This window comes from Pezoporus flaviventris, unplaced genomic scaffold (assembly GCF_033815535.1).
Source record: "Pezoporus flaviventris isolate CSIRO_AGI_PZ_B2104156 unplaced genomic scaffold, CSIRO_AGI_Pfla_v1 ptg000031l, whole genome shotgun sequence".
NCBI lineage: Eukaryota > Metazoa > Chordata > Aves > Psittaciformes > Psittacidae > Pezoporus > Pezoporus flaviventris.
The window spans coordinates 43,051,274-43,064,941 of record NW_026892579.1 but is presented as its reverse complement, the minus strand read 5'-3'; the positions used below and the strand labels follow the sequence as shown (position 1 = coordinate 43,064,941).

The window sequence follows — 13,668 nt, the reverse complement described above, 5'->3', positions numbered from 1 at the left end:
GTTCCATGTCCTTTTTATGTTGAGTCCCCCAGAACTGTACATAATACTCCAAGTGATGTCTCAGAAGAGCAGAGTGAAGGGGCAGGATCGCCTTCTTTGACCTGCTGGTCACGTTCCTTTTGATGAAGCCCAGGATACGGTTGGCTTTCTGGGCTGCAAGTGCACACTGCCGGCTCATGTTCATTTTCTCATTGACCAACACCCCCAGGTCCTTCTCCACAGGGCTGCTCTGAATCTCTTCTTTGCCCAGCCTGTATCTGTGGTATTATTTTTACAAGTAGTCATTCTCCATGTGCTATGTAGTCTCAACTGAAGATCAGCAGATATGACCAATAATGTGTTGTGGTGCTGGTGTGTCTTTTCTGTCACAGAATCCTATTGGCATATGAAGAGGCTGATACTGCAAATGATGCTAGTGCTGTTGTGGAATACACTTGGTTTATAAAAATTGTGTTTTAATCCCCAAACGTCACATTTAATTTAGTCTAAGGAGTGGTACTAATTAAGGAATTTGAATAATAACATCTGTTCCAGTTATGAAATTTCTGCCAGACCACTTGGCATGTCTGTGCCCTTTTCTGCCACACATACTCTGAAGAAATGATTTTTTTTTTTTTTTTTCATTTTCACCTCTTTTGTTGGTTCACTTTGTTAATCATCAGATTAACTTGACATCTTCTGGAGTGGAAGAAACACCTTAAACTATTGACAGTCTTCAGTTTCATTGCTTTGTGTTGAAGCATGTAACACCGTATTTCTGCTCTTGTTCTTGGACAGAGCAAAATTAAGAAGCGTGCATGGGTTCTTCACGAGTGCTTGGAAAGGGTTCCAGAGAATGTGGATGCTGCTAAGAAGCTGCTTCAGTATGGCTTGAAAGGCACAGACTTGGAGGCTCTTGTGGCCATAGGAAAAGGAGAAGATGGTGGCAGGTTTGGGAAGAGGTTTTCTTTGTTTTCTTTTCTGAAGAGTGGTGTGTGTGAAAGTCTTTCCTTATATTTGATAATGTTTTTTATCAACCATTAATGAAAATGTTAAGATGCTTTCATGGAATATAAAATTAATGCTTGGAATCACACTATTCTGAAGATGTCCACAGGTACCTATTCTCATTTACCTTTGTAAAAAGTAAAATTACTGTTTGTTTTGTACTGCATTTTGTCTTCTCTGGATGCCCTTTATTTTCTCCATCATAGAGAACTTCTGTTGTCACTGTTTTTCTGTGAAAATCTGATTTTGTTGTCTCTTGTGGAAGATGCAGCTACCCCTATAAATGTGTTTTGTTGTATGATCTAACTGTTGTAATGATCTTCTGTGGTTCAAGTGAGGAGGGGAACAAAGGAAAAAACAGTGGATTGGTGAGGAAACACATGCAGAGACAGTTCTATTCAGTATTCAGATCCTGGTGGTAGAAATAGATAACTGCACAAAGAACAGCCTCTTCCATTTCCCGTGTATCCTGTAGAGGTGCTGCTAATCCCAGTGCTACCTGTGGAATTTTGAAACTTCTGGCAACCATCATAGCTGTGTGGTTGGTGGTTTGTTTTCGTTTGTTGTTTTTTTGTTTGTTGTTTGTTTTTTTTTTGTGGGGGAAGACAAGATAATACCTGTTATTGGCTTGTGATGAGTGCCTACTGGTTTACAGCAACAAAACTTGGTTTTATCTTTTTTGATGTTGATTACATTGTTGGTTTTGTCTTCCAGATTTATCTTACCGGGGGAGGTGGACACTGAAGTTCCCTATGAAGACTTTCTGTCACCGGATGAAGAAATGGATACTAGACAGGAAAAAGAGGCCAAGAAGTGTCAAGAACTGCTATTATCAGTAAACTTTTCCAAGTAAATGAAATGTTAGGCCATATTTTATTCAGAGTTATAGGTTTATTCTAACTACACAGTTGCAAGAATGCAGTTACTCTCATGTATGTTATTCCTAATAAGACAGTGATTTAAATTTTAATTGGCATTGTATTATGTCAGAGTTCTTGGCTTCCTTAATTTCTTAATACATTCCAGTGCACAAAGTCATTAAAATGTGTAACTGTTGTCTTCACTTGCACATGATGTACAGTATCAATTGCAAGCCTGAAAATTTCTGTTTTAAACACAGGCTGACGCTGGAACAAAAAGAACTCTGCCGTAGCAGGCTAAAGCTCTTAACTTACCTTGATCGCCTCGAAACCTACAAGGTGAGAAAACTTGGTAACTACCTACAGTTCTTTTGAATTCTCATTCCACAGGTAGTCCTGTAACTTCTCCATCACATCATCACATCTTTTTTTTTGTTACGTATTGTAGCATTAAAGTTTATAGTTTTCTTGAAATGCTGTAGTCTGTTACTTGATGAAAGTAAGCCATTTCTTGTTCAAGCTGCCATGTTTCTCCTGCTTTATTGTTGCAAATGCTGGCTTCTGGTGTTGAGAGGTATGATTTGGCAAAGGCCTTCTTTGAACATACTGTATCGGTGGGATGTTAAGTTATGCAACAACATGGGATGTGGAGTTGGTGGAGGATTGCTGTTACCTTCTTCTGCCAGTCTAATTATCAAGTTCTGCTCAGATTTTCTGATGAATGCTGTTCTTCCATGAGCTTACTGTGTGAAAGTTTTTGTAATGTCAGACTGTATTTTACTTAGTTTTTTAACTTTGCAGTTGGCACTATTCACATATGACTTTTACTACATCTCTTTGTAACTTATGTTGTGTAAACCCTAATTAAAATAAGGTAGAGAATTGGCTTAGCTTATCAATCAAAAATGTATTTTCTTTATACCTAAACAAATAAAACCCAACAGCATGCTTTTCTGTGTATATCTCATACTTATCCTAAGATACAGAAACATGTAGGCTTTTTGATGCTTTTGTAAATCTTTCATGGAACTCAATCTTTTATAATCCTTTCTTTTTTTTTTTCTTTTTTTAAGGAAATCCTTGGAGGGCCTCATGCAGCTGAGCAGCACTATGATGCTGAATTCTTCAAGAAGTTCAGAAATCAGAATATTGTACTTTCAGCAAGAACTTATGCTCGGGTATTAATATTTATTTTGATAGACTGTAATTTTGTTTTGGTATTGATTTCTGAATTTCAGTGCATTTTTCCCCGTGAATTTGGTTGAGTCTCGGTGGGAGTTTAAGAGGTAGGAGGTATATTTGTTTGATTGTAACTATATTCAGTGACACTGAAATAATTTTCCTTATTGCTAAAGAAAATTTTAAAATTAAATATTTTTTGCATGACCTAAGCTTATATTTTCCTGCTCTTTTCAGTCTAAATCAGTCTTAAGCTAGTTCTGCAATTTAATGTTTTGCCTTTTAGGAAAGTAATGTCAGAGCCCTGGAAATTTTGTTCACTTTCCATGGATCAGCTTTACTTCCACACAGACAGGCAATTCTCTCCAATTTTCCAGAGACTACTTCACCGCATGAATATGCTTTCTTGTTGCCTGAAGCTTGGTAAGGATGCATCAATAGATACCCAGAAAGATATTTAGGTTGTTGATTGTTGTGTTATTATTTTGCATATATGGCAATTTGTTATTGGTTATTACCTGGAATCAAAAAAGCAGCTTTGTTTGTATATTCTTGACCGGGCTTTGTTTTCTGCTTTACTTTGTTCCATCTCATAGCAGCTTTGTGGTCTCTTTTGGTTATTGTGAGGGAACTGGGGACTTAAAATGTTCTGTCCATTACATGTAAGAGGAAGCATGGCCTTTTCTGACCTGAAACTGCCTGCATTTTCACAGGTCTAAGTCCAAGTGTGATTGGTTTGTAATGACAGGCAACATTAGGAAATGAATAATACAAGTGTTTAGCTTCCTGGAAGCAGTTATATTTTTCTGCATTTTTTTTTTTTTAAATGTGAAGATTTTGAAATTGAGCAGTCAGTAACTTCAGAATCATCAATCTTTTTCTTACCATTTCTTACACATTTTGGTAAGGTAGAATTAAGAAAAGCTTTATACTTTACTACTTTCATTTAAGCATAAATTGTTAGTTTACTGTCAATTTCATATACATTTTTATAGGAGAGTCTTCCTTGAACATTGTAATAATGTTCTGTGTATTAATTAGAATAATTTTTTTTGCTTCTAGAGTGTTTCTTTCAAACACTTCAGTTATGAAATTAGTTTTGAAGTGTATTGTTCAGTACCTATAAAGAACTGGGCAGATTTCATTATTTAATATTTTACAGTAGGACTTTGAACCCTTACTTCAGAGGGATAATTTTTGAAGTAGCTAATAGAATTTTTTTTTTGTAGTCTTCCAGAATTATAGTTAAGTTTTATACTTCAGAGTTTCAGTAGTCCCATTTGGTTAGTTCTGCATGTAAAAGAGGGGGTTTTAATTCATTAAGTTATTCTCCTGAAATTTTTCCTAGTTTATAATACTCATAAGTTTTGTCCTTTCTGAGTAGAAGTTTGTCTTTATTTCATGATACCCAATACTTACCGGTGCCCATTTTATTATGTTGGTTGTATTAGGAACACAGTTACGTAGTTACGGTGTGAAAACACTTGTTTTAATCTTTAAGGTAACAATTAGGACAATGAAGAGAAGTCAGTGTTTATAAAACTGGTAAAATGTATTTCAACTTCAGTTTTATAAGATTTGTAATGTGAGAGGGAGAGAAGGGTCTTCTTAAATGTGCTTGTGATATTTTATTGGTGTTCATAAATAGGTTTCCCTTCTTTTTGCCTTCTTTTTGAAAGGCTGTTTGTTCATGGTTTTGGTTTTTTATTTTGTTGTAGTTGGTTGGTTTGTTTAAGAAACTGACTTATGTGCCAAGCGGCAAAATGACAGTTAAAAATAAAACATTTCACCAATGATCTAGTAGTAAAGATGTAAAGTTATGGGTTAAGAACTGAATTTTGTCTGCTGTTAAAAAATGGATATATATAGTTTGAATCTTTCTTCCTGCGGTAGACAGAACTTTTCAGTGCTATGACCAGATTCACAGCTTGCAGAACAGTTAATACTGTGTATCTTTGAAATGTTTGTCTTTGGGCAGCTACAAAATGGGGATGAGACCAAATCCTATATACTCATAAAAAGATAGGTTATATTTGATCTAAACTTTTCCTAAAACTGTTTCCCTGTTACAAAACTGCTAACAGTACTTACCGTATTGCTACACTCCCTAAAATTCTGTCTTATTAATAAAATTAAATATATATTGATAAAATACCTGTTAATGAGAATACTAATGAAGTAGACTGAAGTTGTACAAAGTCACATTTTCTTATATCTTAACTAGTTATTTTTTGTTGGCTTTTTTTTTAATGGGATGAGTCTCCCTCCTTCCTCCCCAGTCCAAGTAGCTTCAGCTTTTGGCAATTCTTGTTCCACGTTAATGGAAATGAATCTGTGTGAATGAAAGAGAATTGAAATTCTTGGTCATTTTAAGTGAGTTTATTTGGCCTTTAGTTCTAGCATTTTTTTTTGTATGGATTATTAGTATGAACAGAATTATTGGCATTCTGTAGTTACATTGTTGTTATGAAATCCAGTTTAAAAGACTGTGCTATACATCTTCTCTATAGAACACAGTATGTAGACATAACTTGTCTTAAAATAACTGATTGAACAAGGTTATGGTACAACTTAAAAAACTATTTTATTCCTGCATAATAATAAAAAGTTGCAAGTACTGACTGTAATAATCTTTCAAGCAAAAGAAGAACATTGCAGAAATATAAAGACCAATGTTTTAATCCGTAGGAAAAATGTCGGTGGTGTTACCACTTAGTGTCTTTTCAGCTTATGAAGGTCTTAATTTACAGGGTCTTTGGATAAGGGGTGAGAATGACTCAATCTGTCTTCATGAACTTTGACTCTAGACTAATCTTATAAAGGTTTCTGGGTCAGGAAATGAATCAGTCTGGTCTTCCTTTTTAAATTTCACACTGTTGTAGCTAGGAAGTAGGGTCCATGCTGTGTATCAGAAGGATTTTCTACTTTCAGCTGCAAAAAAGAGAGATCTCTCCTGTGATTTCTTCTTAACTTCTTTTTTTTTTTTTTTTCCCTGAAAATTCAAGGCTGCAATTGTCTGTATCAGTAGGTAATTTGCTGCTGCGGTCTATGTGGTAAAGATCACTAACAGGGAACATCTGCTTAATAGTGCCTATGTTAAAAGTACAGCCTGCCCCGGTGGCCTTGCTTAAAGAGTGCCTTGTTGATGGTGACTTTGCTGCTCGGCGTCCTGCAGCTCAGACCTCTTGATGGGCAGTGTGCAGCTCTGGAGGCAGAAAAGATTTTGGTGGAGGAAAAAAAAACCAAAACAGACTATAGTTTGTGTTTTAGGTCTTCATATGTGGCCCTGTGTGTGTAGAATGAAGTAGCGGTGGGAATTGACCATGTTGTGTCTGTGTATATGGAGCACTTTAAATAATAATTATGTTGGTTTCCAACTGGAGCTTTCTGAGGTGACACCTACCCTTATGGAATTTCACCACAGAACACTGTTCTCACAGTTCCCCCATCTATAGGGGAATCTGGCTGAGGAGAAGCTCAAGATTGTATAGCAGGTGCTGCCTTGTCTATACATTGAATAGGTGACAAATTGGCATGTCTAGCTATTGCCAAGGAAAAAGCGTTGAAACAGTTGCTTACTGTACACCACCACCCACATGAATGCACATGAAAGTGCTGTATTTGAAGAATTTCATTACCTATGTTTTTGTAAAGATTGCTTTGTAACTGCCATTACCTTTGGTCTGTAGCCTGCAGTTCAGCTGCAGAGAGTAATTTTGAAGTACCTACTGAGACAAATGTGTGTTTTGCTAGTGCAATATATAGGCATAAAGCATTTGTTTTTCTTGTTACTGGCACATGCCATTTCCATCAGGATGGCATTTAGAGACCAGTGTCACAAAAATTGTAAGGTCTTATCAGTCAAGGAAGAGTTGGCATAACAAAAGGGGAAGTAAAAGGACTTTCTTTTTTCTGTCTTCTGGGCCGGATTGTTAGGAAATATATAGATATTTTTTTCCCTGTATCAGCTTGTGAAAAGTGTCAAGTGGTGGATATCCTTTTGTTTCTCAGTTTTGGCACATGTTTTGTAGCCTAGCATCTTAAGTGGTCACTCTCAGAACTGTTCAAGAGGAGGTTTGCAATGTCTGAGCAGAGGATTTATGTATTCATGAGGCTCTTGAAAAGGACTGGGAGTTTTATGAGCTCAGCAGCTCCCAGAATTAAGAAGGAATCTGAAATACTAAGATGCATTGGTGGCTCTACATGCCTGTGGGCTTCAAATTGGTATTGTGATAGACTTGACGTTACTCAGTAATGTGTTTTTCCAGAATTGTGATTGTGATGTTTTCCTACTTCTTTTCATATTATTTTTTAGCTGATTTTATAATGATGCCTCCTGAATCTTTGCTGTCTCTTAGTCATTTGGATTAATGCTTCTTCCCAACAATGCATCAGATGCACAGACTTCATCTCTTAAGACAGCTAGAGTGAAAGTGGTAAAAGTTTAGGTATTCAAAGGAGATGATAGCTCTTTCTATTTTAATAGTTACATCTAGTGTTCTTAGTCTATAGTTGAGACTGTTGCCCTCAGGTTTTTTTAAAGGTAATCTCGGGGGGAAAATAATGCTTTACCACCATTATAAATACATAACCAGAGTATATTGCCTTTTCTTTTAATTTTCTTTCCCTTGTAACTACATTCAACTGCTATATTGTAACATTACTGCTCACATGTTAAACTCACAGATGGTAGGGAAATTCAAGTGTATGGTTCCCCCAACAACCATAAGTCTGCTATATTGCACATTACACTAGTTGGTACATTAGAGAGAAGATTTTTACTACGTTTTACATGTTTCTGCTTTTTTATTCCTTAACTTTTCTTTCTCAAATATTGGTTTTCAGTCATGGCTGAAAGTGAATTTTTACTGGAGAGTGTGGATGTACTCCATTTGCCTGATGAACTTGGGGTGGGAATCGAAATATTTTCTGAAAACTTCGTAAAGCTTTTAAAACCTGAAAATTTCCATGTAGTTGACTCTGATGTATGAACAGATAAATACTACACACTTAAGAGGTTCATAAGCAGTTAACTCTGCCTTTTCATAATGATATCTTCTTCTGAACTAGGTTTTTAGTTATTGCCTGTGGCACTGCAGTTTCAATAAAGCTCTTAAAGCTTTATCTCTTCTCAGTATGTGTATGTAGATAGGTTTGATGACTGAATGTCTGAGGAACTGTGTTATATATAGTCCTCATTTTTTTTTTTAATATTATGTTCTCTTCTAAAACTGAACTGCCTTTTTTTTTTTGGTGATGTTCAGAAATGTTTATGTTAAAATAATCTGGTGATCAGTTCTTTTTTTTTTTTGTTTGAATTCATTTGCATAGTATTACAATGAAATAAATAGGAAGGGCATAAGTTTTATATGCACTTCCTTTCCTTTGCACTATGGGAAAGAAGAAAAACAGTTTAGAGGTAGAGGGATCAATGTGCTTATTATTTTGAGGATGTGTTTGGAGGAAAAAAACCCAAGTCAAGCCAAAACCTCAGATCTTACCTACTATGAAGTAGAAGAAATAACTTTTGAGGGAAAGATTAACTTGTCGTGACACCCGTATTCCTGTCTGGATTGACTTGGTAAAAGCGGGGAAGGTTCTTGTGGTCCGTGTAAAAGTTGAAGCAGTGGTTTGGAGGAAGAAAAACTCTCCTGCAAATTGGTATAAATGGGAATCTGGGAAAGCTGCAGGAGCAGCTCACTGCAGTCAGAAATCTACTGCAGAAACTGAGCTGGCAAAACTACTGAGTTATTAGTCATGAGGAGTTTTTGAAGAGGAGAATGAGAACTTCAGGCTATTAGGGAGCTGTCAGTAAGGCAGGAGGGAGGTTATAAAGAAGCTGCTATGCTGTAACTGAACTGTCATTTAGGGGGACCTAGGCAGGCAGAAAGGAAGAATGGGCCAGCAAAAGCCTTGGGGATTTCAAGGACAGATGCAAAGTCCTGTTCCTGCAGCTCAAGAAACTTGCTATAATAGAGGCTGGAGACTGACTGACTGACCATAAAGCAGCTCTGCTGAAAAGGACCTGGAGGTCCTGGTGGGCACAAGGAGGACATAAGCCAACAGGGAAGGCCAGCGGCACGTCCTGCATGAACAGCCAGGAGGTTGAGTAATCAGACTATTGCACTGGTTCAACTGCATCTAGAATACTGGCTCCCAGTACAGGAAAGGCTTCATTAAACTGGAGTGAGCTCAGCAGAGAGCCACCAGGGTGACTGGGGATTGGAGCACTTTTAAGGCTGAGAGCTGCATGTGTTGTTAGCATAGAGAAGGTTCCAGACAGGCCAGTTGCAGCCTTTGCATACCTTCCTATAGCATGTGAGCTGAACTGTGCCTGTGCTGTTTATCCACAGAGCACTAAGATTTTCCCCTTCTCTGGCTTCTTCCTGCCTGATTTGTCCTGTCTTTTGCCTGCATTGTCTAGAAAACAGTCCTTGAGTTGCCTTCCCAGATCTTCTCAGGAAAGTGTATTGCTGTCATTGTCTTATTTGTTTGTTATCTTTTTACGGGGTTTAGAACAAAATTTCTTTCATGAGCATTCATTACACTTTATAAATGTACAGTTCTGAAGGACTATTTTCACTGTATCATGACAGCTTTTATCTTACTCAGTGTTCAGCTGTGTCTTTAAAATAGTCCAGTTTGATTTTGTGAAAGCTATTGCCTCACAACTTTAGTTGTATACATCAAGGGAAAAAATACGAAACATGGTGAGCTTATACACTGCAGTTGTGTAGTGGTGGTTGACTTTTCTCATGTTTAGATTATTCAGTCTAGGTTGTTTTAGGAAAAAAAAATAGTTCCTGTCTCCCCACATTCTGTTAAAGATTAAACACATCGTTAAAACATAGCTTCATTTGTTTATGTGAATTCAGATGTAACTTTTCTCCTCTGGTGACAAAGTTGGTTCAAAGGACCTGTCACGACAATGAGCAGAGCAGGAATTCTGAAGGGTGGTTTCCAGTGGCAGCCAGAAGCAGCTGGGGTACTTTTTCCACTAGTTTATGCAGATCAGTTTTCCCAAAATGCGTGGTGTTTTCTGCACTGTTTTAGGCACCAGCTGTACTTCAGTCTTGATTAATTTGTTACATGGCTGTGGATATTCCTGGAAAATAAAGAACTACACTCTCTGCCCACTACTTCTATATCACATAGGTTTCCAGCTATTCAATATCAAATACACGCAATCAGTTATATAGTTGCATTTAATAATTCACTACTAAACTAATGTAATGGTAGAAAAGAATGTTTTCATGCAGTATGAAGAATGCAATACATGGGTGTTTAAGACTAAATATCTGGGATGCATTTCTTATTATATTTCATCCTCAGTTCTAGAATAATTGTGACATAGTAAAACGATTCCAGAGCTGTAACAATTGCAGAGCAAAAGAAATGGGAAATGATTTCCCCATTGCTGTTTGAGAAGATACAGACTTTGGATGAATGAGTTTCTGGATTAAATTAAAAAACTTCTCTTGCACATCCTGCATATATATATGTCTGTGTATTAAATATAGGCTACTTTTCATGCCTCCGTATCTCTATGTAGTGGAATTATGGAAGTGCTGATTTGAAGGTGAAATCTAAAATAATTTACAGTGTACCTATAGTAAAATATAGATATAAATTCTGGTAAGTGTGCAAGTGTCAGCAGGGGTGAAAGAATATTTGAATCTCAGGCTTTTATATTCCTCTTATCACCAAATTAAATTTGAAATAATTTTGAAAATAAATATAATAAAATTGGAATCAAGCACATTCTTCAAAAGCATTGACTGGATAACAAAACCATTGATGGAAATGCTACTTCATTTTTATATCTTTCATATATAGCTTTGTCACCTCTAGCAGATCAATACTTGGTGCCTTACTTAAATGCGTTATGTTCAGAACTATTCCAGTATGTGACACACAAGTTTTCAAATGCAGAGTTGTTCATAACATTTTTGCTGATGATGTGATTAAAAAAAAAAAAAAGCAAAGATTCACCTACTCTCAAAATATTTTTAGAAAAAAAAAAAAAGCAAAACTTACTCTTAAAAGTGCCTGGCTTTCAGCAAAAAGATACTGTTTCATTGATGTGTTGGGGCAAACTGCCCAACTGCCAAACTGCTTTGGAGTCTGGATTTGATGTGCACACGTTTATAAAGGAAAAGATTTAAAAAAAAAATTCTCATGCTCAACTAGATGAGTCTTTGAGACAGACTTGCTTGGAGGAAAAAAAAAACCCAACATGCCTTTGCTATTGATAATAGAAAGAATGGGACTCTGACCTGAAAACTGAATTAGACCTTTCTTTTTGAAAGCCTGTCCTTGGAGAGAAAAATAATCTACAGGTTTGAATAAATGCGGTTGGTAGGATAGGGAAACGACAATAGCGTGGACCTCTTTTGTCAAATAAAAGAATGGGAAGAATTGCCAAGCCAATATAAACAATAGGATGAAAACAGCAATACAGGAAAAGCCAGCTCTTTTTGAAGAAATGGAGTTGAATATCTCTGCAATTTGTCAATTTACTGGGCTCCAGTCATATTTATTCTACTGCTGAAAAGGCAGAGAAAGTTAAAGCGAGGGAGAAGCAGTGCCTCAGAAAAAAATATGGAAAAAAAAAATACACCACACACACACCAGCTAAAGCCAGCTAATATTTATGTAGAGTTACAGTATGGCACAGCTGATAGTTTCTTTAAATAGGAAAAGAAGGCAGTCTGCCTTAGTGATGACAGTGATCTCTCCCCAGATCTGGAATTTCATGCAGGCTTAACCTGCACGTGTCTCTGACCTCTGTGGGATTTCTGTTTCTACAACAAAACTACAAAGTTGTGCAGTATAAGCACAGGCACTAGTGAATTCTGAATGCGGAAGCATAGAGTGTATGTTGCACATAGGGCAAGCTACCCATGCCTGCAGCATTCACCAATTCCAGCCCAGGTAGGCTGATGCACTGTGTGCACGGGTGTATGTCATGGTTCAGATGTGCCCCAGTTCCGCAGGATTTGCTGCTTGTTGTAAACAAAAGCATGATAGAAAAATGGAAGCCCTGCATATATGTGTTCATGTCTCTGTCTTTCTTCTCTGTCTCAGCTGCGTTTCTGAGTTTGCAGACTGCAGTGGTGTTTTGATGCCTAAAATCCTTCTCAACTGATTTGCTACAATTTTAACAGCCACTTTTCTAAAGTTTTGCTGCTCTCTGTTCCTGCATGAGTCACTGGAGTTACTGATAATGGAAATCTGAGGGAAAAATAAATCTGTGCTAAACCATAAGTATCAGTTAAGAAAAACCCTTGTAATAAATGGGGAGATAAATACAGCATTTTAATAATTTTCTTGACTTTATAAAGGACTCAGGTACAAGGATCTTCCAGCCTATGCTGGTGTTGAAATTGGTTTATTCCATTCCTTGTATTTGAATTCAAATATTATTTTTCTAAACTCTTAAGAATGAGAAAGGCATGGAGACAGGAGGGAGTTACGAATTTTTCTTAGTATTGCTGAGAATGTGAATGAACTTAGCAGTCAGCTCTGAGTGGTCTGGGTTTTGCTGGAGTTTTTTTGTGTGAACTCATGATTTTTTGCTCAGCAAGAAATATATCTGTTTCAATTGACTTTTCATAATTGCTGATTTCTCAGGGATGAGATATTTTTCAGTGGTATCTTTTTTTTGATGTTGCTTTCTTTTAGAATTTAGAGGAGATAGATAGTTACTGAGTGCTGCTCTGACTCTTTGTGAGAGCTTTAAGAACCTAAAATGCTTCTCCCAGTTTATTCCTATGGTGAACTGAATACTTTCAAAATGACAAATTGAGCCAGAGTGGAAAATACTTTAAAAAGAATCTTGAATTGATGTGTGTGGACACCTGTAAATTTCATTCCTGCAGAATCTTGTGCTGAAAGATGACACTGGTCTTGGTAGATTGGCCAGAAGGCAAATGGACAACAGGAGGAGCCAAGGCAAAAAAATAGGTATAGGCAAGCACATTGCAACTTCTACCTGAAAGTTCTCAAGTGTCTATGATATGTGGCTCAAATCTTCCTTAACTAGATATTTTCTAGACATAGTAGAGTTTCATGACACTTTATTCCAAGAGTTCTTTCATTCTTCATTCCAAATATGTGGTGTTTTATCGTCTGTGTTGTGCAGCGAATAGTTAACAGCTTAGCTGCATATGCTGTAGAAGAGTATTGGCTGTTTACCTTAAATGTTGCTCTGCTGATCTCATCAGTGCTTGTGGTGTTGCAGGAAGTAAAAACAAGGAAATGCAATTTGCTATGTAAGTGAAATGAAAAAAAAATTGACAACTTGATATCAATCTTAGTGTATTGATTGTTTTCTTTCTTTAAGTATTCTTCAGTCTCCTCTGGCGTTTACAGAGGGGATGTGAACCTGTGTGAGCCCAGGACAGGATGATCACACACTTCTTACCTTTGGTTATTCACATTGATTGTCTCTCTAGTTTCCAACTTTTTTCTGTTGTACCTAGGGTAGGCAGAGGGAGGCATAGTTGCATGTTGCTTCCTACCTTAATGGATTTTGGCAGTGAGGAGAAAGGGGGAAGCAAAGTAACTGTCAAAGAGAGCAAAGCCTAGGAACTCCAACTGAGAGAGATCTTTTTCAACAAGCAGTTTTTGAGCAATAAAC

General features: G+C 36.9%; 1 protein-coding gene across 4 annotated transcripts in view; it reads left to right on the top strand.

The window, feature by feature from the left end:
* The window catches only part of NBAS (NBAS subunit of NRZ tethering complex), a 184,039-nt gene that overhangs the window by 30,506 nt on the left and 139,865 nt on the right, over window positions 1-13,668 (top strand). For 3 of the 4 annotated variants that reach the window (XM_061460840.1, XM_061460838.1, XM_061460841.1), the window contains exons 17-21: window positions 778-941; window positions 1,702-1,836; window positions 2,108-2,186; window positions 2,921-3,025; window positions 3,313-3,449. In XM_061460840.1, the coding sequence (XP_061316824.1) occupies window positions 778-941; window positions 1,702-1,836; window positions 2,108-2,186; window positions 2,921-3,025; window positions 3,313-3,449 (620 nt within the window). The remainder of the gene's footprint in view (window positions 1-777; window positions 942-1,701; window positions 1,837-2,107; window positions 2,187-2,920; window positions 3,026-3,312; window positions 3,450-13,668) is intronic. The other variant, XM_061460839.1, reaches the window with a different exon arrangement.